The 26,657-nt window shown below is 38.7% G+C and overlaps 2 protein-coding genes across 2 annotated transcripts; one reads left to right on the plus strand and one right to left on the minus strand.

Annotated features, from left to right (window-relative positions):
* Positions 1–252: 252 nt before the first annotated feature.
* Positions 253–4,707, minus strand: efhb (EF-hand domain family, member B). The gene is made up of 13 exons (XM_054621793.1): positions 4,524–4,707; positions 4,364–4,423; positions 3,910–4,053; positions 3,173–3,350; positions 2,867–2,977; positions 2,598–2,727; positions 2,428–2,511; positions 2,266–2,333; positions 2,019–2,173; positions 1,585–1,792; positions 1,104–1,328; positions 792–973; positions 253–462 (listed from the first exon to the last, which is right to left on the minus strand). The coding sequence occupies exons 1-13, from the start codon at positions 4,584–4,586 to the stop codon at positions 316–318; spliced, it is 1,755 nt and encodes a 584-aa protein (XP_054477768.1). The 5' UTR covers positions 4,587–4,707; the 3' UTR covers positions 253–315.
* Positions 4,708–5,673: 966 nt separating this feature from the next.
* Positions 5,674–15,226, plus strand: rab5ab (RAB5A, member RAS oncogene family, b). Its single transcript, XM_054621464.1, has 6 exons — positions 5,674–5,816; positions 9,219–9,435; positions 10,329–10,480; positions 11,510–11,632; positions 11,733–11,826; positions 13,292–15,226. Exons 2-6 carry the CDS (start codon positions 9,270–9,272, stop codon positions 13,405–13,407), a joined length of 651 nt encoding a protein of 216 aa, XP_054477439.1. The 5' UTR covers positions 5,674–5,816; positions 9,219–9,269; the 3' UTR covers positions 13,408–15,226.
* The last annotated feature ends 11,431 nt before the right edge of the window (positions 15,227–26,657 follow it).

The following is a 26,657-nucleotide window of genomic DNA, read 5'->3' on the forward strand; positions in this document are numbered from 1 at the left end:
TTAGGATATGAATTAGAAGTGTCTTTTTGTTGCTCTTTAAAAACGTTTTTACTTGACTTTAGTTTACTGAGAATGGCGGTTTAAAATACAGAGATTTCACATTACAGTTGTCATGTGAAAACTTATAGTTACCGCACTGATACTGTGCACTTCAGATGGAGGTTTACTCCATTTTGAGCTTCAGAAATCCAGTCTTAATCGTGTCACTCCCATCAAACTAAAACATTTTGCAGCTACAATGTTTTTGTCCGGCTTGCGGGGATATTGTTTAGACAGCGATGAGGAAACACTGTTCCGGTAAAAATATCTTGAGTATCACATTGCTTTTATTTCCTTGAGTACGTTACGGAAAACCTCGACACAAACCTCCCCGGCTGGATGCTTCAAGGACGCCAGCTTCCAGGCTTCCTCGAACGTCTCCTCAGAAACATCAACACCCACATTCCTGAAGATCTCTGCAATCTGTGAGGAGGAAGATCAGAACGTTAATATAAAACAAAACGATTTCACTCAAATGTGGCCTACTTTTATCTAACTGCACTGAAGCCACACTGCAGCAGCTGGAGAGTTATAATGACCTGTCTGTCTTTAAAACACATTAAAAACTGATATTCATTTAACTGCATTAAAATATTTATAACACTATTTTACATTACTTTTCCAGCCCTAGAAAAAGAAATGTCCATGATATCCGTAGGTCATTTATGTACAACCCTGGATAGAGTATTTACTTTTACTTTACAGTAAATCTTATTTTGTCATAGTGCGTCATAGACGTAGTGCGTCCGTACCTCTTTCTTGGTGCGAGGACAGAAGAAGTGTTTCTCGTGAACACCCCGAAGGGCGTGAACTGACGGATGCAGAAGATCTGCAGCCGTGGATGTATCGCCATAGTTGTTTTTGTCACTGACTCTCTTTATTTGTGGAGCTGGAAGGTCGGAGCGCACAGACGGGATCCCAAAGATGCGGCCGTCTATGTGAAGACAGACCACATGATGAGTTAGGATTCTTAGCAGATGAGAGTGAATAAAATATAAATATGCTTAATTAGCTCTTATAAAACTATTGCATATCATTACCACACATTTCTATTTCTGACTTACCGGATGCAGGCGGATCACTGACGGACCCGACGAGGGTGGAGGAGGTCACGAAGTGGTCTGGTGCTGCCTTGGGTCGCCTCAAGGTCCTGGGGGTCTTCAGTGAGCTGCCTGGCTTAATGGGCTCCAGGTCCTCAGGCTTAATTAAGGCCTGAGAGACAGGAAGCTGTGGTGATTCTGACTGAGGCTTCCTCTCTTTGTTGTCTGGTTCCATGCTGGTCTGAAGCTCTGCAGGAGACAACATGAAAAGAAAATGTCCCAGAAAATGAGCCTCCTCATGTAACCTCAGCATCATCCTTCTGCAAAAGATTACATCTGAACTACCAGGACTTGAAAACTTCAGGCTTTTAAATCTATTATTGCAAAATTCTGATGAATAATAAATCCCCTGCATTTGAATTTAAGTACCTGATACCTAAGTAAGGGGAAAGAATAAAAATTTGAAAGTGAAGCAGACTTTGATACATAACAACGCAAAACTGACCGTTCGTCATAAGGCTTTGCTCTCGACTGTTGATGGGCATCTTGTCCTTCCAGTTGAGGAAGTTAGCAAACTCCAGGAAGTTGATAAGTCCGTCCTTGTCTGTGTCACAGTAGTCCATCAGGTCGTCCAGAACCGGCCTGCTCACGTCCAGCTGGAACTGACGACACACTGCCTGCAGGTCCTCTTTGTTAATCCTTCCCTTGCCTGCCTGGTGATTCACAAAAACATATTGTTGTCGTTGAGTATTTTGTGAGACTGAGATGGGATACTTATAATAGCATTGTTACTTTATCACATGTCTTGACACCCTTATCTTAAACCCTGCAACTGTCATTTTGACCTGTTCAACACAGGTAACGAATGACATCAATAATTTCAGGTTACTTTAAATGAGATGGGTTGAATGTCCATCAGAGTATTGGTCAACAACCTACCTTGTCATAATGTCTGAACGCCTGCAGCAAGGAGGGGAAGTTGTGGAAGTTGACCTTCTTCAGGCGGTGTTGCACTGCGTTGACCAGGCTGCGCTGTCGTTCTCTACCTCTCGCGTACTGGCCTGGCTCTGCAGAGTGGATTATAGCTCCAACACCTGTGCAGGAAGTGGACAAAGTGTAATTTGATGACTTGAACCAAAAAAAGCTCCAGTTTCTATGTTTTTTTTTTTTTTTACATAAACTCTACCAAATTCATCCGGCGGCAAGATTTTTCCAAAGGTGTGATCTGGTGGAGGAGTCAAGGTATATCCTCTCCTGAAAAGATGGGTTTAATGAAGTTAAACATTACTTATTAAAGTTCAGTCAGAGGTCACAGAGTTGGTCAGAAAAAGTGTGACAGAAAACGTACACTTTGTTCGTCGTTTTTCCCATTTGTGTTGCCATCTGTTCCATGGTCCCAGATCTCTTCCAAGCAGTCTTTGGATTGTAAAACCTACAGCAAAGTGAATGAAGGAATAAATACAAAGTGTTTTGGAAGTAAAAAAAAAAAAAAAAAGGTATTACTTATTCAGTACCTACTTCTTTGTCTCCCCCAGCCAGTGGAGGGTTTTGCCAAGATTACGTCCGTCGTTGAAATGAGGTGTGAGGATCCCAAACCTGCTGTCTTTACTGTAGTGACTCCAGTCGTACTTCCTATCAATCCTCTCACCTGGAGTAGAGCAAGGTGATTTGATGGGGGTGAAAGCCATACCTCGCATTTCAAAATGAGCAACAAAATTCAACAAATAGATTGTTGGTAGTGAAAGTAAAGGCGTTATGCAGAATATAATGTTTTCCATTCTTTTTACCAACAAAATAGGCGTTGTGGGTGCGAAGGTAAGTCTCGTGTCCCTCCTGAGCTTCCTTCTCCACCTCTTCTACTGATTTTGAAGGGTTAACAATCTCACGCACATCCAACCCTAAACAAAAAGGAATTCAAATAAGAACAGACTAACCATTCTTACTCTGACTATAAATATTTATAGACCTACAACATAATCCATATTTTATGGAATATTTGCATATTAATGTTACAGTATTTGTGTCTTAACAGACTATTTTCTTCGTTTCTTATAAATTGTATCAGCCATGACCTTGTTGGACGAATCACATACCTCTAACTGTCTTCACACCATATGTAGTATTGTAATTGTACAAGGCGGGAAGTCCAACATGCAGCTCATGTGACCTCCCCAACGGTGCCTTTTGACTGGAGGCGTACGCTGCTTCACTGAGCTTTTGCAACTTCTGCTGGAAAAAGGTCTTTTGGGGAGGATTTAGCAAGCTTCTGCTCTGTTGGAATCATGAAAAAAATGAATAGGTTATATCCACATTCTGGGTGTGTTTGTATGCTTTAAACCGTGTACTTGGTAAAGCCAGCTTGGGCCAGAACAAATACGGAACACATTACAGGGCCACAAATCTAAATCTTAACACCAACAATTACAGATTATGAATGAGGCATTAATAATAGTAATTAATCAAGAGCATCTTAATAAATTTGGGTATGATATACGTTTTGAGAGCCAGAATCTCTTCACAAAGCGGAGTAATAAATCACCCACTGGCATTGGCCCAAAAACATATCAACCCACCAGTTTGGGGTATTAAAAACCGTATTTGTTGCCTCTTTAGCGTTAACCCACTATCAGATGTGTGTGCTTCTGTGTCGCACAGCTTATGTATGTTATGCTCTTAGATGCTTGTTTAAGAAAGGAGATGCACTTATGACTTCTGGTGACTAGTAGTTCTCTTGAATACCTATGTTGAATACACTTATTGTAAGTCACTTTGGATAAAAGCGTCTGCTAAATGACTGTGATGTAATATAATGTAATGTAATGGTACTCACAGTGAGGCAAGATTTGGTGCTGATGCCATGAACAAGGGTGCTGGCAACATCTGGATCATTTGCCCTCCCCTGGTGCACTCTGATAGCTCCTGGCTCTGGCTGGTTGCTGGTGCGGAATTTCCTTACCCCCGGTGGGGTGGAGGCCTGGAGAGTAAAAATGTTGATGTGGCATTAAAGGACAAAATGAACGAGCACCTTTAAAGCTGTCTGACACTTCAAATGCTTCTTCAGTTGTGCAAAAGCACCCAGAGATAAAACAGATACATGTGTGCACTCTTTAGAGAAAGATGCAACACACACAGACACACACACACACACACACACACACACACACACACACACACACACACACACACACACACACACACACTCACACACACACACACACACACACACACACACACACACACACACACACACACACACACACACACTCACACACACACACACTCACCCTCTCCTCCTCTTGTAAGCAGGACTTGGCTCTGTCCCCTTCAACAATAGGCTTCCCTGCCTTTTGTTCAGAAACATTAAAGATAAAGGTTTCAGGTGTAGCAGCTAACAGCTAACAGCTAACACAACATTAGCTAGTTAGCACCTTATCTTTAACTCACCGTGGGTATGTTTGGACACCTGTCTGTGTATTTCAACAGGTAGGAGGTATATCCGTCTGTCATATTTAACCTCGTGTAGCAGTAAAGCAGCAAAGTACCTGCAAATGTCACTTTAACGTTTTGAACAACTTTATAGCTAGCTAGGTATCAACAGATGCTTCAGCTAGCTGAGTGGTGCACCTGTTTGGAGTCCCGTTGCCTAGTAACGCCAGACCGTTGAATTCAAAAAAAATATTTTAAAATACTTTTTTGTGAATTTTAAAAATTATTATACTGTCAGTGTGGGTTAGTTTTGTAAAAAAATAAAATAATAATAATAATAATAATTAAAAGCATTTTTAATATTTTTTATGTAATTTAGGTATTTTTTTTGGTGGAAAGGCGCATTACCAGAACGGTTACCAGGTTACCAGAACGTTGGGGGATGAAATCCTCAACTGTGATTGGTCCGCAGCGCCACTACGTAGGGAATGGAATCCTCCACTGTGATTGGTCCACAGCGCCACTACGTAGGGAATGGAATCCTCCACTGTGATTGGTCCGCAGCGCCACTACGTAGGGAATGAAATCCGTTGAATGCAAAAAATATTTTAAAATAGTTTTTTGTGAATTTTAAAAAATCATTATACTGTCAGTGTAGGTTAGTTTTGTAAAATAAAATAAATAAATAAATAATAATAATAATAATAATAATAATAATAATAATAATAATAATAATAATAATAATAATAAAGCATTTTTTTACGTAATTTAGTTATTTTTTTGTGGAAAGGCGCATTACCAGAACGGTTACCAGGTAACCAGAACGTTGGGGGATGAAATCCGTTGAATTAAAAAAATATTTTAAAATAGTTTTTTGTGAATTTTAAAATTATTATACTGTCAGTGTGGGTTAGTTTTGTAAAAGAATAATACTAATAATAATATTTTAAAGCATTTTTATTATTTTCTATGTAATTTAGTTTTTTTTTGTGGAATGACGCATTACCAGAACGGTTACCAGGTAACCAGAACGTTGGGGGGATGAAATCCTCCACTGTGATTGGTCCGCAGCGCCACTACGTAGGGAATGGAATCCTCCACTGTGATTGGTCCGCAGCGCCACTACGTAGGGGGATTGTCAATTCCAGTCATCCGATCTGTCATCAATGCGAAAAAGGGGAAGTTGACATAAGTGGGAGAGGGACACATCGCGGAGCCTGCTGCCCGGATACTCGACCCTCTGAACGGACGCTGAAGTGCCACACAGACGGCCCCCCGGAGACACGGTCACAATAACGAGCTCTCTGTGAGGTGAGTAGCTGATATTAGCGTTAGCAGGCTAGCTAGCTAGCTAGCTGGTGGCTCCTCCCGATGCTAACAGCTAGCTAGCAGCTAGCAGAGGCCGAGCTAGTTAGCTGTTAGCATTGCTACCTGGCAGTGTGAGGCTTTGTGGGTCCGTACCTGGTTAGATTACCTGTGTTTACTCACCTGTAGTGCGGGGGACAGACTGCGGGATGAGGGAGTGCGCTGCGTGGACGTCACACAGCTAATGCTAGGCTAGCTGTCACTAGCTGTACACACCCTGAGCCTCTGTTGTCATGGACAGATCTGAGCTGGCACTACACACATATATATATATATATATATATATACATATGTGTGTGTGTGTTTACATTAGAGACATGCTGCTAGTTAGCTTTGTTGCTAAGGCTAGCAGTGGCTGCAACAACAACATAACAGGTTATTTGTGGTTAACTATATATATATATATATATATATATATATATATATATATATATATATATATATATATATATATATATATATATATATATATATATATATATATATATATATATATATATATATATATATATATATATATATATATGTATATATATATATATATATATATATATATATATATATATATGTATATATATATATATATGTATATATATATATATATATATATGTATATATATGTATATATGTATATATATATATGTTATATTTTGGTATATTTTGTTTTTTCTTGGTTGGTGTCAACAACACAACATGTCCAAGTCAGACACAGATCCTGTTGTTGTCTGGTTGATGTTTATTGTGTAGAAAACTGTCCCTGAAACATGTCACCCACATATGTGTTCAGATTTTACTATTATTTAATTTAATTCAGTTTATTTTGTATAGACCAGAATCACAAATAACATATTTGCCTCAGAGGGCTTTACAATCTGTACACATGCGACATCCTCTGTTCTTAGACCCTCACATCGGCTCAGGAAAAACTAAGTATTTAAAATTTAAAGTTTGCATGTGATCACACTGCTGGGTTAAATGTAGCCACAACAACACAACATCTGCACTGCGTGTGTGTGTCATCACATAATAGCAATAAGATCAACCCATATAAAAATGTGCTCCATTTGTATCCTTTTTTGCACGCATTAACAGCAACATATTATTACATATTATTATTAACTTTTTCATTTCTCTTGTATTCAATTCAATTCAATATTAATTTCTTGGTTGGTGTCCAAGTCAGACACAGATCCTGTTGTTGTCTGGTTTATGTTTATTGTGTAGAAAACTGTCCATAACTTCTCCTTGAAACATTTTCCCCACATGTGCTCAGATTTTGCCTCACAACAATATACAAGATAAAAATACACAAAAGGAATGAAAACTTTACTATGTACAGCAGGTGAGTATTTAACATTTAGAATTTGTGGATCCTTCTCCCAGGATGGACAGAATGCATTAGATGCCATGTGTACAGAATGAACAATACAACACATTCACTGTATATATGACATAAATGATTCATATAATCAGAGTAGTAAGCAGAGTAACGTAGGAGAAAAGAAATTAAGACTACTTATAATAACAGCAGCAATTATTATAGAAGAATTATGATTATGAAAATAGGGAATAGTAATAGTAATGTGATTAATAATAATGGAAGTAGCAGTGGGTGTCAGTCGGCTCACAGCAGAAGGCACGACTACAGTCCAGGTTCCACAACATTCATGGAAACCTGCAAAGCGAGAAAGCAAAAAGGGCTTCAGGGTGGAAGCAAAGCTAATATTACTATTCCCTATTTCATAATTATAATCTTCTACTATAATAATTGCTGCTGTTATTATAAGTAGTCTTATTATATGAATCATTTATGTCATATACATTGAATGTGTTGTATCTCTGTTATGCTGCTCATTCTGTACACATGACATCTATTGCATTCTGTCCATCCTGGGAGAAGGATCCCTCCTCTGTCGCTCCCCCAGAGGTTTCTTCCTTTTTTCCTCCCTGTTAAAGGGTTTTTTTTAGGAGAGTCTTTCCTGTGCAGATGTGAGGGAAGGACAGAGGGTGTGGCATGTGTACAGATTGTAAAGCCCTCTGAGGCAAATTTGTAACTTGTGATTCTGGGCTGTCCAAAATAAACTGAAATGAATTGAATTAGATCCATACGATTCTAACCCCCTTTGTGAAGCTCTGCCTCACATAACTTAAAAGCAACAAGCAGGAGCTGCCAGAGGGTTTTGTCGTTACAGTTACACCAGTTTGTCAACTTTGACATTTCTAGATGTTGCCGGTAACTTAGTACAGGTGAGAAACATTTGGCAACCTTTTGGAAGCGGGAGTTCAGGTGCACCAAATGTTGGGGCTACAGTCAGGTGGAACAGTGACTCAGCTAAACCCTCGAATCCTTTGACATACCTGTTTGCTTGTTATGGCAGGCAACCAACTATTGTGTGGAGAGGGAAAACAGTGTGGCTGGTAATGTGAAACTCTTGTTGACTTTGTGTGGAGTTACCTACAGTAGATTTCCCCTCCGTGGTCATTGTATCAACTGTTACATGTTTGGCCTCTGTGTTTGGACACTTTGTTTTAAATGAAATATTGTTAGGACAACAGCGTGAAACTATGACATTGAAATTCCTGAATATTTCAACCAGTCTACAAACAAAATGTGCATAAACAGTTTAGTTTCTAAACTAAAATGACTCTTCTTTTTGGTAGATGATTCCTTAAATCATGTATTTCAAAATAATCTAAAAAGTCACATAAAGTATTTTATTAATATATTTTGAATTCTTGACTATATCTAGAATGGTCCAAAATTAACAGTGCACACATATGAGTTGTAATAATTTAAAGCTGCAGTATTAACCAGGTATGTTACTTGAATACAAATCATTTGAAAAGGTCATTAATGAGCTTGACAATACCTTTTTTATTTATTTTGATTTTTTGTACATTAAACCAGGTTATTAAAATGAAGTCTGCATGTAGAGTTGTGGTGTTTTCTGTACTATGGCCTCTATGTTTAACATTCATTCACCTGCAGAGAAAATACTAACCTTATGATATATAAGATAACTATGTTCCCATTGCTGTATGCAACCAAAAGCTAAATCATTTAAGAAAGTTATTCCTGTTACCTTGTTTGTCGTAACCATGATTCGTAGTTGCAGACAATATATAGCTTAATTTAATAATAAACAGAGTTATATTGTTCATTTCACATTTGAACCAAAGTCAACTCCTGACATTATAATAATAATAACAACAACTTTATTTATATAGCACCTTTTAAAAACAAGGTTTACAAAGTGCTTTGACAGACCAGCCAGCAAGACGGTGCATAAATTAATAATTTTTTGATGTGACCCTGACACTTTGCTTTCTTCTCACTCTCCTGCTCAGATATTTTCCACAGTAAATCAGCCTCCAGAAGAAGAGACCGGGCAGTGTGACATGGCAAGTAGAGGCGGAGCTACACGACCCAATGGGCCAAACGCAGGCAACAAGATCTGCCAGTTCAAACTTGTGCTTTTAGGCGAGTCGGCTGTGGGGAAGTCAAGTCTTGTACTTCGTTTCGTCAAGGGGCAGTTTCACGAATTCCAAGAGAGCACAATCGGAGGTATGCGTCCTTGTAAGGCCGTGATGTGGCTGTTTTTTTCTGTGAACTAGCCTGCAAATTTGCATGCAAGGACTGCCATGCTTTTATTTACCTTCTTGTCACAGGGAGACTTGCAATGGGTCACACAGTGGAATGAGCACTGAATATGTAGATCATCTTCTTACAAACAAATAGCTGTCACAAGAGTCCTATTTCCCGGCCAGTTTACAGATCACAAAATGTGGCAAAATCCGCATATGTGGTGTCAGAGTATACGAAATAAGAGCAGAGCAAATGGGTAGAAAAGTTGTTTAACATCCCCAAAAGAGCACAGTGTCAAACAATATAGGATTCACATGTGAAGAAAGGTAAACGAAGAAGAGATTGATGAGACTGCGAGTGTGAAAATGGCCAATAGGAACAGAGAACTGCAGGAATTATTAGGTGAATTCCTGGACGTCCTTATCTAGTTCCTGGTTTGTCCAGCAGTCAGTTATTATTTACATACTCTTACATTTCTTGGCCTCACATGCTGCTTACTAGATCTCATGTGGTTGATTAAAACTCTAGTTTTTGGACACAAGAACGGCAAAAGTGAAGTTGTTTCCAGTGTGAATGTGTGTAACTGACTGGATGTGGACTGGGAGTTTAGCTGTCAATTAATCTACCCATAGAAGATAAAACCCACCCTACTTAATGCTTCAGCACCCATCCGGTTTATCAGTATAAAACATGTTTGATATCACTATGGCCCCTGTTTTCCAAATGTGGACTAAGTCAACCAGATAATCCTCCTCGTGTGTGTGCGTGTGTGTGCCTGCCTCCAGCACTGGTCTTAAATTATCGCTGTCACAGATTCGTGGATCTCCAGTAGACACATTTGTCATCGCTCTCTCCGCTTTGTGCACCTGCAGCTGCCTTCCTGACTCAGACGGTATGTTTGGACGACACGACGGTCAAGTTTGAAATCTGGGACACAGCTGGTCAGGAGCGCTACCACAGTCTGGCTCCCATGTACTACCGAGGTGCCCAGGCAGCCATCGTGGTGTACGACATAACAAATGAGGTGAGTCCGGTTCCAGGGTTTCATGCCATGTGGTGGGGGTTACCGGCGTCGCTTTCACTAACCGGAGCTGGATGATGAAGAGGTAGAGGGGGGGGTCTTCGGCTTAAAAAGTTTCTTAGCAGCGGTCAAGCTGGTTTCTTGGCAAATGAAAATCAGATTAGAATGTTTTATTAATTGCCAGTATGGAAACTCATTTGCTACCAAATCATCTCACACAGACAACAATAGACATCGTTTCCACACCAACAGACAGAAAACACATTACAACCAATAAATAACTGACATTTGAGACATGAATAACATCAGAACGATGCTAAATATAAAAACCACATCTAAAAGTGTTCATGAAGAGATGAGTCATCGCTGAACAACACTGTTACCTAGAAAATGTAGAACTAATACGTACATCAGTCTCTTTAGCCCAAAGGTTACACTCAAAGATTTGTATAATTACAGTATGTGCTGATAGATTTTTGCGTTACAAAGAGAATGTATTGGACTTGGAATCGTTAACCTCCACATAGTCTATATAATCAAGAATAAGTGTAATTTAGTTTTAGAAATGTCAATTTCAACTGAAAACAGCTGCAACTAAAGGTAGCAGCTGATTTAGTTCTATTCTATTTGTAAGTTGTACTTGAAAGAGTCACATAAATAGAATGAATGCACCATCTTCTAAGACAAAGCCACAAGCAATTTTGTTCAAACTCAGTTTTCAGAAACACTGTGGCATGAAGCTCAAGTTTATTTTTCTTGTGTACACTGCATAACTTCCTCATGGCAGTATGATGTCACTCTGCCTCCCCCCCATGTTCCACAAAATGCTCTTACTGTACTGTGTTTGTGTCATATTTAATCAAAAGCTAAATGTTAACATCCCCCTGTTCTGTTTAGATCATAAAGATAAGCAAAAGCCTTGCCAGCCACCCTGGGAAGTCTCCTGTCGTCCCCATCTTCCCATCACATGGGTCTTATTGTTATGTTCACTAACTGAATTCCCCCCCAATCCCTCCCTGCTTTGTTTGCCAGGAGTCATTTGTACGGGCGAAGAACTGGGTTAAAGAGCTTCAGAGACAAGCCAGTCCAAATATTGTAATAGCTCTGGCTGGGAACAAGGCTGATCTCGCAAACAAAAGAGCGCTGGACTTCCAGGTTTGTTCTTATTGATTGACCTGTGTTAACAGAACCAGAAACAATCTACTGAGCCCATTTTCTATTTAATCATTTCCTCATGTTGGTTTCACTTTCATAGGATGCACAGTCATACGCAGACGATAACAGCTTGCTTTTTATGGAAACATCAGCAAAGACCTCTATGAACGTGAACGAGATATTCATGGCCATTGGTGAGTGTCTCTTTATATCTTTTCTCTTTTTATCATATGAAATGACCCATGAAGAGCTTTACAACACAGCATTAATATCTGCTGTGAGCAGATATTAATGCATTCAGGCTGTTTCCCTTCAACCCATAAAGTTAGAAAAATGGTCACATATTTGCATGCAGGTGATCACTGTCACTGATTGACTGGACTGATGGAAAAGCCACAGCAGGATATAAATAATGGAGGCCGGGTTAAAACTGAAATTAAATGTCACGGCCCCATAATGTTCACTTAGGAAAACTGGTACTTACCACTCTTTTCTGGAAACCTCCTGGTGGTTGTTTAAATATTGGTGCAATTGGTCAGACCTCGTCCTTTTGGGTAAGAGACGTGGTCTTCAGCTGGTCTAGAGGACTCAGTGCAGACCCTGAACGAGGATGCAGCATCTTAAAGCTGGAGCTCCATGTGAATTTAAAGAACACTGTTTTCTGGCATTCAGCAACCACAAAGAAGTCCAGTCAGCCTCAGGTGTGACTCCCATACTCCACCCACACAGGTGTTTTCACTTGTGTTGCCTGATTAGACTTCTTCTGAAACACAGACGGTGCTTTGATTGACAGCTCCCTCAGTCTCCTGTTAGGGCGGGACAACTGGCACAGTTATTGTTTTTCGTCAGGGCGTTGAGTTTGGTGGCATCATGTTATTATAATTTAATTTGAAAACACCTGTGTGAGTGTGCAGGTCCTTTTTAAAGGGATCTTTGTTCTAAATGGTTGTTTGTTAAATAATAAATTATTATTTTGGTGGAAAGTCTTTATTAGGACGTACCATCTCATTTTCGAGGGGGTCCTTAGCAACAATAATACAATATAAGTAAAATTAGACAAAACATTTAACAAAAAAAATAAACCAAATGTGATTTAAAAAAACTAACAAAAACAGATATAATAGTAGGACAAACAATTCAGTAGATGGTACTCTAGTTGATAGCATAAATTAATAAAGTTATAAAACATAATTAAAGTGAACCCATATTTCAATAACTCAAATACTGATGTATGTATCAGCCTCAAACATCCAGCATTAGTCATCTGTTTTATGATTTTATTGCTAGTCATAAACTGCACTAATGTTTAAAAAATTTGAATTGACAGAGAGCCAATTAACACCTTTTTTAAGCCTGAACATGCCCCGTTCACACATTCAAAACATGCATTCAAACCCAGTCCAGCCTGCCCAACCACAACTGTTTTTAACTGCTTCTGCCATCTTTTTTTTTTTTTTTCTTTTTTTTTTTTGCAACCAGATGGATTTAAGTACAAACGAACGCCAATAAAGACATTTTTTGACAACCTAACATTCAAATATATAATGAAGGGACTATACATGTAATTTACTAACTCAAACACAGAGGTTTAAGTGTAAAGCTACTCTTAAGAACAGATTTGGTGACGTCATCACTGACCTTGTTGCCATGTCATTGCAGCAAAGAAGCTTCCCAAGAATGAGCCTCAAGCGGCCGGAGCCAGCAGCGGGCGGAACCGGGGCGTGGACCTGACGGAGACGGCTCAGCCCACCAGCCGTTCCTGCTGCAGTAACTAACTCTTCCTGCTCATCCTTCCCTTCCACACACACACACACACACACACACACACACACACACACACACACACACACACACACACACACACACACACACACACACACACACACACACCTCATCTGCCCCCCTCCTCCTCCCTCCCAACTGAACATCTGGACATCGGGCTCCTTGGCTCCTTGACGTCAGCCCGGACCGTCACCCTCACTCCCCCTGGAATAGCTAAAAGACTCTGTATAGCTGCATTTCTAATACCTGTTTTTTTTTTTTTTTTTTTTTTGTTGATGTTCTTTCTTTTTTTTTAAACTTTTTTTAAGAAGTGTATATCAGTATAATGGATGCATGTATCACTACAACGCCTAAAACACATTTTTATCTCCTTATTCAGTTGGAAGACTTACCCACGTTAAGAAAGATTGAGCGAGGGGAGCTAGAAAAACCCTACGAGTGTGTGAATGTGTGAATTTCCAAGTGTGATCTGCTGATGAGAAGACGTAGCCTCATTTGTCACTTCACTGGGTCGACTGGGTGCGAATGGTGTTAAGCCTGTTAAGTTATGTTGTGCTCACAATCAGAAGAAAACCAAATTGTTCCCATCTTGAGGTGCCTGTTGTGAGGCATCGATGTTCTGAGACGGTGCCAAGAATGAACTGAAATCCCTCCCTCCTCACATCTGTTACACAAGAAGACATCTTCATCCAAGGCTCCTTATGGAAAAGGCAGAAAAAAAAATTTGGTATCGTCCAGTTTTTGAAAAAGTTGTAAAATACACAAAAAAAAAAAGTCTTTGAGAGTATTGAAAAGAAAAAAAACAACCTTAATACACATCTGGCTTCCTATTTTTGAGCAACCATCTGTAGAGCAATATGGTCCACATTGCTGCACATCAACAACAAAGTCTTTGTGGTGTGGAAAACATTTTGTTTTGTTTTGTAAAGTGTCGAAACATCAGGAACCAACAACTACAAGAAAACATGACGGGAATTTTCTAAATTTCTGCTACGCTATTAAACGAAACGCTTTCATGTCGCGGCATGGAGTCACATTTTTGACACGGATACTGCTTCACATGGAAAAGAAAAAATGAACAGGAAATGTGACGACTGTTGAGCGTCCTGCTTTATGAGCTGCAAAGACTTTGAACACGCGATCTCGTCTTCGTTAATCCGTTTCTGTCCAGGCCAGTAGATTTGGGTGATCTCAATCAAAGGGGGTGGAATGTTTTTAGAATGCAGAATATTGGACTACCACCCATTGTCACAAGATTGTGGAGAAAAAAAAAATATATACTCAAATGTTACTATAGGGTGCAATGTTGTCTTCTTCCTCCTTTAGCACAGCTAGCAGAGCTCGTTAGCTCACAAGGAAACTGTTTAGCGATTCCGAACAACTGTACAGTTCAATATAGGTCTCCTATTATTATTTTATTATTTTCTTCTCATCTTCTCATCCTAGACCGTGTCACAAACTGGTCAAACGTTAAGCAGTGGTGGTCTTTCTTTGGTATATGTAGTGTTATTAACAAAATCCCTCTCTGGTGTCTTGTTACTTTCTTTTCTCAGAAATGGTCCATGGTCATGTTTGAAAGGAACTTTTATTGCATTGCACAGTGTTGATCATGTTTTAATTAATGACTTGCCCTTCGATTTTATATGACGGACTGTATTGGACTCGCTAACCTACAGCTATAAGCAGGTAGCATAATTAACCTTACTGGTGGTCTCTTCTTACGGCTTAATGAATTTTAATGATGTAAAACAGCATTACTAGTGATGGGCTGATCAGTTTTGAGTGTCTGAATACAACTTAATAAATTCAATAAAGAGGTCTCTTGTATGGCTTTTTGCTCTGAAATGTGACAAAGTGACATCACAAGACCATCAGGACCAAGCGCCGGACCTGGGGTGACAGGGCCTTCTCAGTTGCTGCACCCTCCCTCTGGAACGCCCTCCCCATCCACATCCGTCAGGCTCCCACCCTATCATCGTTCAAACAAGCCCTCAAAACCCACCTCTTCAAACTCGCCTTCACCTGCTAACCCCTGCTCCCTTTCCCTCCCGACCCTCCACTACATGACTCATTCCCCACAGCTTCTCCAGTTTTCTTTTTCTTTTTTTAATGTTCTGTTTGTTTGTTTTGTTTGCTCCTTTGTGTTCTTCTTTTTTGTTTGTCTTCGCCCTATGTAAAGCGTCTTTGGGTATCTAGAAAAGCGCTATATAAAATGAAAGTATTATTATTATTATTATTATTATTATTACAGGTAGGAGAAGTTAAGATTATGCTTTTGTTGAAAGCAAATGTTACTCATTAAAAGTCCAAAACCCTTGAGTGTTATGACCAAAACTTAGATCTTTTATTGCCACAAAATCTGGAGTAGAGGAGGATTTTGAGGATTTCTAACTGGAGCTGCAATGATTAATAGATTGAAAGACAATTAATCACTTTTTGATATTAAGACCTAAGAGTCCACAGCCTTGCCTCTGTGGAGCTGTATTATGCTAACATGCAGTGTACATACATACAATGTTAAGCAGGTAATTTTAACATGTTTATCAAGTTAACATGCTACATTTGCTAATTAGCACACATTTTGGCTGTAGCTGATATGAATGTCATTAGTTTTGAAGATGTTTTGTCATAAACAAATGAAAATTTTGACCTTGTGATGGTGCTAAATGAAAAATTAGAGGAGCATTAATGTGTGTACCAAATGTCACTGCAATTCAACCTAAAGTCAAGAGAAGACATGTCATTTTGCATTTATCTGCTTCACGTGATTGTAAATTGAATATATTTGGGGTTCTGGAAAAGCTATTTGAAGATACTTTGACAGTGTGATCTGCATTTTTCACAATTTAATGACAAGTTATGAACTTAAGACTCAAACAAATTAGTGTAGCACCTCTATAAAGAAGTTCTTTTTAATTAAAATGGTTAAAGTCGATGCAGAAGGGACCCAGATAATCCCACTTTTACTCCCTAGAATCGCTCGAGCTTGAAAAATACTGGTTCCTTCAATTCCCATAATTGACTGCAGCTTTTTGTTCGACCCTTCTTGCCTGGGAAACACCCACATCTTTCAAAGTGTAAAGTCGATGCACCCTCTTCTTCTAACCTCATTTTCCATTTTACTTTGTTGAACTCTGATGTTTCTCATGAATTTCCACCGTCGTCCTCCTCTCCCAGCTCTTGGCTGCGTTCCATCCTGACTCTACACACACACACTCCTCTGATCGCTCATACCAGGCTGATCACATGTTTGGCCAAGACTCAAAATCTCATTGCAGAGATGACCTCCTCCTCATGTCTATTATAGTCCTTACAACCTCGTTAACAGCCTCCTCATCTGCCCACACAACAGTGGAGGCAAGAGTCAGACGATGGAAAGAGGAGTCCTGAGGCTGCAGGGATCAATAACCGATTAAACTCACGCTCTCCCTCTCCTCTTGGTAAGCTTGATGATGTCCCTCAAGAACAGACAGTACTGTATATTAAGATTCAGTTCACCAATTGTTTTTTTTTTAAATCTCTGATGTAATTTAGTCAGTTTAATGGTGAAAGTGAGTTTGCTTTAGGTGCCAAGAGCATTGAAACATTATACCAGAAGTAACATCTCTTTCCTCAAAGAGATCCAGAGACCCAAAACTAAGCCCCTCCCCCCTTGGTTACAGTTGCTGGGCCTGTCATAATGGTGCTTTCAAAACATCAGTGAGAGATATTACAAAGTAGATCATAGAAAATGTCTGGAAGAATAGTAGCCAGGACTTTAATGTGCATTTGGCATTTATATAATTTAACAATTCACGAGAAGGAAAAACATTTACAGGATCAACAATGTTCCTGTACAAAGCAGGATAAGTCAATATCTTGAGAACTGAGAAATGATTCATTACATTTTCAATTCCTGTTTTAATGTTCATTTGTGGGTGTAATTTGGTTGAACTGTCCCTGTCAGGATGATGGAGCCATTTAGGAAATTATGCAAATCTTCTTCGACTTTGCAGGTCACCATTGGATCCTATTGCATTACTAAAAAGCTTTAGTTCATCGTATGGAAAAACGCCCATTTCCCAAATCTATAGTATGATCACAAAGATTACAATTACATGAGATTAATGACATTTACAGACATTTTTCTACATTTCATTATAAGTTACGTGGTTCACTGCTTTCCCACAATGTTCCCTTTTATTTTGTTTAGAAACCACCAACCACAGAGATGCACAAGGAAACTTTAGGATGGCATTTTTCTTTCGTCACAGCGCAGCTTCGTGTTGCCAGAGAAACTTAAAACAAATGTTTAGTTGGATCCTATGAGTCACTACGTCGAAAGAGCTGCTCATCTCCTCTGTCCAAAGAGTGAAATCATAACCCGTTGATGAAAAGTTCAAACATAAGATGAAAACCGACCACAGTTTTTTGATGACAATCTTTTCCAGTGGGAGATTATAACCTCTGATCTTTCCCACTGTCATGAAGGCAGACCGGCTCTGTGCAGCCACTCAAACTGATCCTGGAAATGTAATTTCTGCTCTAGTGACTTGACACTTTGGCAACATTGTCCTTGTTACATTCGTGCCAATAAAGCATATTGAATTTAAATTGAATGTGGTTCATCATATGGAACGCAGCAGCAAAGGCTTCTCACACAATGTTTCATTGTTTTTTAACTTTAACTTCCAACACTTTTGCCAATAATGTATCGCAATTAGCTGTTAAGAGAAGTTTCACAGTAAAACAGCTTTACTATTAGTGCACTTAACAGTAAAACTGCTCTACTGTATTTGCTGTTTTCAGTATGATACTGCTATTGTGTTTTATAGTATGATACAAAATGCTTCTAAATTTACAAGAGGGCTATTTATTGGCGAATATTTAATATCGTGGAGGGAGCCAGAATTGTGTAAACGCTTTCTCATATTCACGTTGTAGGACACATTCTTGCAAAACTCAAATGCAAAGCTGGTTTTAGGCTAAAAAGCTCTTCTCACTGTTACTCATCATTAAAGGTGTACAATAAAGAAAGACATTATTATTTGAATGTTGAAGCAGATGGAATAACCGAGAGACGGATCTTTCAATGCACAGAACCACTCGTCGCGCTCTGCACCATAACTTTATGAAAAGCAATAATGGTTGAGTCTCAGTTTGTCTGAAGATACAAAAGCGTATTTGAAACTGAAATCAGCTGTTTGCAGACCTTTCAACAGTTTCCCTGGCAACAAAATCAATTTTTGATCCGTGCAGGAAGTGACTGTCTGCAGCCTGCCAAAGAAGAGAATAAAGTAGGAACAAAAATGTGCAGTGGGTGTTTTTGACAAAAGCCTGCAAACGAGGTGTGTAAAGTGAGAAAAGTTTTGACACATCAAAGGATTTCATTGCTGAAGTTGGACTCTCCCTGTGGTCAGAAACGGTGCTGTCTGTCAGAATTGATGGTGAGTGTTTCAGTTACAAATCTGGTCCTATACACACTCATTGACAGAGGTAGAAGTGGAAAATCACTTTGTGTATAAACTATTCCTTCAGCAGTACATTAGAAGGTGACAACACTGTTTATTAAACGTCAAACACTGAATGTCATGTGGATTTGGAATTTGGCATTAAGCCCTCTGAATGGAAATTGAGAGTAAAACAGCAAGGCGTTTACCAAAGAGAGTTTTGCATCATCTTACACTGATTAAGCAATGCTATAAAAGCTTGCTCAAATAATATCTCAGGGCAGATCTCTATTTATTTTCATTAGATCAGCTCCAGTTTACACTTGAGACAGTCTCCATGTCTGCAAATGTCAAATGATTAGCATGTTGAGGGACAAAAACTGTTCAGACGAAGCCCGTTTCTGGATCGTCAAATACAAATTTCCAAATTTAGTACTTGCAATGGATTTTTAAAGATGTTAAGCACAGTGTATATCAATATGTATGTGTTTGGTTTTGTTTATTTCATGTAGTTCACTTCGTCACATAATCTAATTGACCTTTTGGATTAAAATTTACTACAATGAACTCTCATTTTGTGTTGATTTTGGCGGTCCCTGTGGACACCACAGTATTGTTTTTATGCACCAGAGTCCCTTTAGAAAACCTCTAATTTTACTGCAGCAGGGTGTGACAGTCTGCCTCGCTCAGTCCTGGTCCTGGTTCTCCCGTGCCTCCCTTCCTTCCATCAGGCCCTGCAATACAACCTGTGATTTTGTAGTTCATATAGAGGCATCAGTATTTCATTTAGACAGTTTCATAAACAGTTAAAAGTTCCTCATAGTAACTTTAAAGGAAGACATTTTGACATGTCACAGTCAGAAAACCACAGCTGTACATAATAAATGATTACTTAATTTGTTTTAGCTGCTCCAGTTTCAGGGTCCTGGTGTTGTGCTTGCTGGCTCACAGTCACATTCTCATGCTTTACTGGGACACTTGAGTCAAACAGAGCCCTCGTTAATGTTATCAGAAACACCTGTGCTGTACTGCAAACTGGGACGAGTTGTGCTGTGAAAAACACACACACACCTGGGTCAATCACTTAACTGAGACGCTTGAGACACATGATTTTGATTTTGGCTTATCCAGAAATACATCCAGGCAGCTGCATTTAATAACATTTAATTCATAGGCAAGTTGTAATTCACAAGACACGGCAGTTTTGATTAATTTAGACAGGTGCTGAAACATCACTTCATACTCCATAAATATAAAGACGACCTATTTCCAATTTCTCCTCAAACCGTGTTCAATTTACAAATCATAACTGGCTTTATTGAAATTTATGATTCAGTACATTCAAATGCATTCCACTCTTGTTGCCACGTGGGGGCAGCAGTGCACTGTGCTAACACAGTATTCCCTTCAGTCCAACCATTTCTGGAAAAAATGTTAGCCCAGAAAATAACATCCATCATACACCCTCCTAAAAAACTGAAGAGTTTGCACTTAAAATATTGACCTGCTGGAGTGATAACCACTTTTCACAGAACATCGGTTTATCGGTTCAGCTACATAAAAATGTCAAATCTTGAGTTGAGCGAGTTGCAAGAGGGATGATGGAGCATTCTTTTTTTTTAACAGAGTAGTTCAATTTAAAAAGAAAATCAATTTAGCGATAAAGAAATTCAAAAAACATGTTTATATTGGGACCATTTGCACTAAAGATGGCCTGAATGCATATGTTTAAGTCTTTCTATGCAATTCCTGCACAGATAAAGCAATTAACACACAAATGCACAGACAGAAAAAAGGGAAATATGGAGGAAAGTGAGTCCACTGAGTACTTTTACATCGGTGATAATATGCCATGTTTTCATCAAGTTTTGGTTCTCTGCACTTATCACATTTCAATGTTCAAACAAATTGCTGTTGGTGCTGCCAGAAATATAAAATACATGACTTCCTGTGCACCAGAGGACTTTTTTCTTTGTTTTTAGAAATATAAAAAGCTTTTGTGAACTGCCAAGCCTGAATCTATATTTTGATTGTAGGCCTACACTATTTTAAGGTAGACAACAGCCTTTCCACTTAGCTGCCTGCATTGCATGTGTCGAGGAACAACAGAAGGTTGGAGCTCCTGAAAGTCACTGCCCGCTGCCCGCTGTGATCTCCACAGTGGGCGTCACCCGTCACCTGTCCCGGCTGTCAGGCGGTAACCCTGGGACGTCGCCACGGTGACAGCCTCATTACAGTGATAACTTGTCCGGCTGAAAACATTTCCGCTATGTTTTTTGTCCTCGTGATGTTATGAAGTGGCTGATGGAGGGGTGAGGGTGAGGAGGGAGGGGGGGGGGACACTTCTGCAAACTTTAAACTCCAGAGCTTCAGGCTGTAACATGTATTTCATCCACGTCCGACCTGCAGGCTGATGAAGGGGGGGGGGCAGAGGATGCGGTTACCATGGCGACAGGCCGCAGCATCATCAGCTCATAAGCCTGTGTGGTTTATCACTATGTGGCCGATGCTTATCTAATCCACCCAGCTCTCCGGTGGCTCACACCCTTGATAGTAAACAGGTCACATGGTGTGATATGCGTATACAAAAATAACATCTTCAAACAAGGCTTTGATATTGTATATTGTCCTTTGATATTCAATACCCTGATATTACAAAAACAGCAATGACCGCTGTAATGTTTCCATCTGACTCATCTGCCTTATTTCAATGCACATCTTTTGGGTTATTACGTCTGTACATTGCACATATTCTTGATATTTTATACTGTGAACTTTTGTACAATCCTTCGCAGTACAGCTTTTTTCATTTTAAATACAGATATATTTGAAATATTTATTTTCTTTTTCAGATTTGTTATTCTTGACTTTCCCAATACCTGCCTTCTATTTTTTATATTCTCTTACTGTGTTTATTGTTATGCACCAACATATCAAGGCAAATTGTATTAAGTTAACTTGGTATTAACTTCATGCAGTGTTTTTAAGTCGTTTTTTTGTGTTTTTATCTGTGAAATGTTAGTTTTGCCATCTTGGCCTGGACCTCGTTGGAAAAGAGGATTTAAATCTCAACAGAGCCATCCTGGATAATTTTCTAAATAAAACCTAACATTTGGTGTTTTACAACCACAAGCTGAATTTTATATATAAATAAATTACCTCACTGTCTGCAGGTTGTCCCAGTTCTGTATTTGCAACAAGTATAAATGTACTTGCCTGTAGGAGGCGACATCAGCACTACTACATCTGCAGTTCTAACCTGCTGCTGCTTTTGTTTTCATCTCCTGAAAGGTGGTGCAGGTTGTCGGGTGAGACGACTAAACAATCGCCCGTTGTGGAGAATCTTGCAGCCTGCCAAATATGAACGGGTTTGTGATCTATCGGAGAAGTTTGTCCACCTAGAATCGAAGAAACCGCGATATCTATTCACAAGTTTGACTGTTTAGTCCCAGAATTGAAGTCGATATTGAGAAAACAAGCCAGAATTTATTCTACTCATCCTATTTAATTTATTTTAATGGGATGTTTCAGCGTTCTAATTATATTTCAGCAACGTCTCCACATTGCTAACAAAATACAGAAACATAGTCACACCACGACCTGAATGACTGAATATCTTCACAGACAATATGAAGAGGAGAAACTATTTTGTGAGGGAAACATTGACTAAAAAAACAGTACTCGAAGTGGCCGTTACTCACTGGTTTATCGTATCTTCTTTCTTACACACTGGTTCTTCTCACGAGCTACCGGTACTCTTTTCTGCTGTTTACGTGTCAGGTTTTATGGTTGATTCAAAATCATAATGCCCAGCGTAAGCGATTTTGCTCCACGCCTCATAAGCTCTATGAAACATAAAAAACAAGGTGGAGAGCATCTGGACGAGCTGATGCATGACTCGGCATGGGGGACGGGTGGGGTGAGAATAATTTATCGAAACAATGTTCATGTCCTTTTTGTAATAAACATACTTAACTGTTCGGCATAACTTTTTTTATTTTGAACAAATATAATGAAACTCCTGCTCTTTCGATTTTGAAATTGCTTAGTTTTAAGTCTAAAACCTTTGATTTTTCTTTCTTTCTTTCTTTCTTTCTTTCTTTCTTTCTTTCTTCTTTTTTCAATCCTAGTATCTTTTATTTACTGTTATCATTGCTGTTAGCGGGCTGTTCACATCCCAACATGTGAATAAGTGGAGTACTGGCACTTTTGTTTAAGCTTTGACTCAAACAGGAGTGAATTGTGTATTTGTAAGGAACTATTTTTAGCCGTGGACTGATACACATTTGCACTCTAGTGAGTGTTTCTGGCAGCAGGACGTTGTAGGTTGGATTTGACTCAAAATAAACCACAGTCATGGTGACATGAACTAACATGTTACCCAGTAATGGTGAGGCTCACTAATGTGTTTTTAATAGTTTTGTGACACCGGAGCTCTTTGATCTATCAGGCTTTGGATGCACAGACGATACTTTCTAGTATTTATTGTTAATGTTGGTCTTTTTTATTGGATCTTTACACGTAAGAAAGTAGAGAATATCACATCATTTCACCAAACATTAAATGTAACATTCAATAATTTAGGATATCTACCTTACATAAGTATAACTCTTCTATACGAAGTACCGCATTTATGTAAATGAACCTCAGTGTCTGTGGCCCCAAAGGGAATAAAAGCATGAACTCTGAGAGCTTCAGTGCAGCTCTCTACTAACCGAGCAGACTGAAATAAGCTCAATAAGTCTGAGCAGAAGATAAAATCACTAAGCTGAGCGTTCACTCTGAAGGGCTCCAGGAAGGTTATATTAAGAGATTGTGATCTTTCAAACCACCACCAGCTTGCATAGTACCAATGAATCTCTCATCCAATATCTCTCCAACTCTTTTTTTCAACAGATGCGTTCCCTCCATATGACCCAAATTAAAAGGCGTTAATGTCCTTTTACCGGGGATGCTTATTTGGTTCCTTGAAATGGAATGGAGCCGTGTAAGTATTTACCCCATCATGCCTTCTGATATATGAGCCAGTCGTTGTCATGGAAGCTCACCTTCTACTAGTTCGCTGTCCTTGAAATTTATGGCACCTCTCAAATGTGTTCACACACCAGTGATCATGGCTGCTGTGTGTTTATTGCTCTGTGTTATTAATCAGGGTCAAAGTGTCCGTCTCACTTGACTGACATCAGTTTGAGCCAATAATTAATGGCTCAATAATTGATGGTGCCCGTCATATGGGCATGGAGATTAGGGAGAGGTTAGGTGCATTTGTGTGTTAATCAACGCATGCTAATGAGTACAGTGTACATGAAGGGATGCATATTTCACTATTAACGCTGTTAGTTTCTGTTAACTTTTATACAGTAGACGCCATTTAGAGGTTTTCAGGAGAGCACCGGCTGAATAAAAGGGCTGAATTTATTCGTATTCATTTGTTTTGAATATTCACGCAGTAGATATTACAGCCACAGCGGGCGTATGTTTGTATAGTGTCTGGAGAGAACATTTTAAATAATAAAATTATTCATCATTCATCAGTATTCATGTTTTCAGTACTCATTTTCTTTCTATGCTTTAAAATGACTCAATTCATTCCTCCAGTGAATTAGTCATTCTTTATTCATTTCTTTGCTCTTCGTCACTCTCACTATAAACCATTTGGATTTAATAGCCTTAATTTGACCTTTGACTAACTGAGATAGTGTAATGTTTCAATTGTATTAATTCAAAACCTAAAAATATTTGATTGTTTTTTAATGGCTACAACTATGTTTTTTGTAAGGCTGCAACTAACAATTGTCTCATTTCAGGGTGCTATCTATAAGTTAAATTATTTACCCTTATCTTTACAGGTTGTTTTATCTAAATTAGTTTTTTTCTCAAAGCCAGAATTGTTCATTTCAGTAGCACTTACATACACCAAACGTTTTTGTTTCATTCCTGTCTACGTCTTGAATATTTTTACAGAGGAGTTTGTTCATATATCATTCATAGCCTGATTTTTTATTATATTTTAATTTCTAAAAACATGGTGAAAACTGTTTTTTTAAGGCTTTAAAGAAAAATGTAAAATTCCCTCTGTTTAAACCTCTAAAATTGTCAACAAAATGAAACAATAAAACCATGAACTTGGCGGTAGGTAGAATTTGTAACCTTTGGACAGAGTCAGGCTAGCTGTTTCCCCCTGCTTCCAGTCTTTGTGCTAAGCTAAGATAGCCAGCTGCTTACATTTAACAGACAGATATGAGAGTGGTATCAGTTTTCTCATGTATATCTCTGCCAGAAAGCGAATGAGTGTATCTTCCAAAATGTTGAACTGTTCCTTTAAACGTCTTGTTTTGGGACTTTACTCGAACGATTACTTTCACTGCAAAAGAAAATTACTTTGGTACATCTTCAATCAATATCAGAATCTAAGGAAGATGAACAGTTAAATAGCGAGAATGATTTTCTGAGTCAGCTGCTTAGTGTGAGTCACAATAACAAGAGAAGGCAATGCTGTCTATATTCATGAGCACTGTGATAAAACAGCTGTCAGCCAAGTCCTTGAAATGTTTTGGATTGCTCTCGTTGTTCATGTACCCTTGTTCTTAGCAGAGTCCCAGAGTTTTCAAGAGCCAGATGCAAGACAGCGTCTGACAGGGAGCTGCGCGTTATTAAACTCAATCACACTGAGGTACAACTCTGTTTTTTTGTCAAATTATGGAAAAAAAATAAAATTAGTTTGGATACAAGAAGACATGAAGCGACAATTCAGTTTGGATTAAAGGCAAAATTACAAGTATACTAATCCAACTTTCCTGACTGATAATGATTATTGTTCATATTTTAGTTATTAAACGAATGAAACCTGGAAGGAACCCTCATTTCAAATAGCTTTATTTTATCTATATTTAGTCCTATTCATGTGTTTCTGTTTTATATGTCATCAAAATGGCTGGACAAACTAACTGCCTAAGGACAATAAATTATAATATTTGAAGCTCTATTTCAGGCAGTATGTATTTTATGGTGTGCTGATAACAAAAACAGGTCCTCCAAATTAAACAACAAAATAAATTAAAAGCCCTCCAGAACAACAAAATTAGTTTTCTGAGTTGTGTGGAAATACATAGTTAAGGTTATAGTGGACCTTTGTCACCATGGTAACAGAAAAAAACACATGGTTAAGGTTATGGGACAATTAGTTATTTCTAATGAAGATGAAAGTTTATTTTCAAAAGACTGCATCCATTTAACAGGAGAACAAAAAAATTAGCAACAACTTTTTGTAAGTTATCATTCCATCTGATGTATGAGGATATAAATATATATGTTTTTGTTGCTGAAACAGTTAGTTTCTTTTCTTACTTTTGCTGCTTTCAAATTGAATCCTTCAGGTTGTTTTTCTGACATGGGACGTAAAGTTCATAGTGTGCTTAGCATTTCAGTGGCTGAAGTCGAGAGAAGACCGTTGCCAGGTGACTGACAATAAAAAGGGATTTTGTGTCCTTTTGCCTTTTCAAATAAATTTTAAAGTAATCCTGCTTGACATTTTTAGAAATATCAGCATGTCCAACTTGTGACCTAACTTTCACTTAAAAAGTTGAGAAAAACCTCATTCATTCCTTTATTCATATGGACTCTTCTTGTAAACATGGTAAACACAACCTCCGTTCAAGTCGCCATCTGCCTTATATATTGTTTACTGCATACTATAGATGTTAATCTACAACTTTTAGTCCTAGGAAGTGTTAAGTTTTGTTTTTCTGATTCTGAGGCTTCAACAATAATTCAGTGTTTGAAAAACCCTTAGAGTGGGTGAACTGTGTATGGGT

This window comes from Anoplopoma fimbria, chromosome 20, assembly GCF_027596085.1.
Source record: "Anoplopoma fimbria isolate UVic2021 breed Golden Eagle Sablefish chromosome 20, Afim_UVic_2022, whole genome shotgun sequence".
NCBI classification, from domain to species: Eukaryota; Metazoa; Chordata; class Actinopteri; order Perciformes; family Anoplopomatidae; genus Anoplopoma; species Anoplopoma fimbria.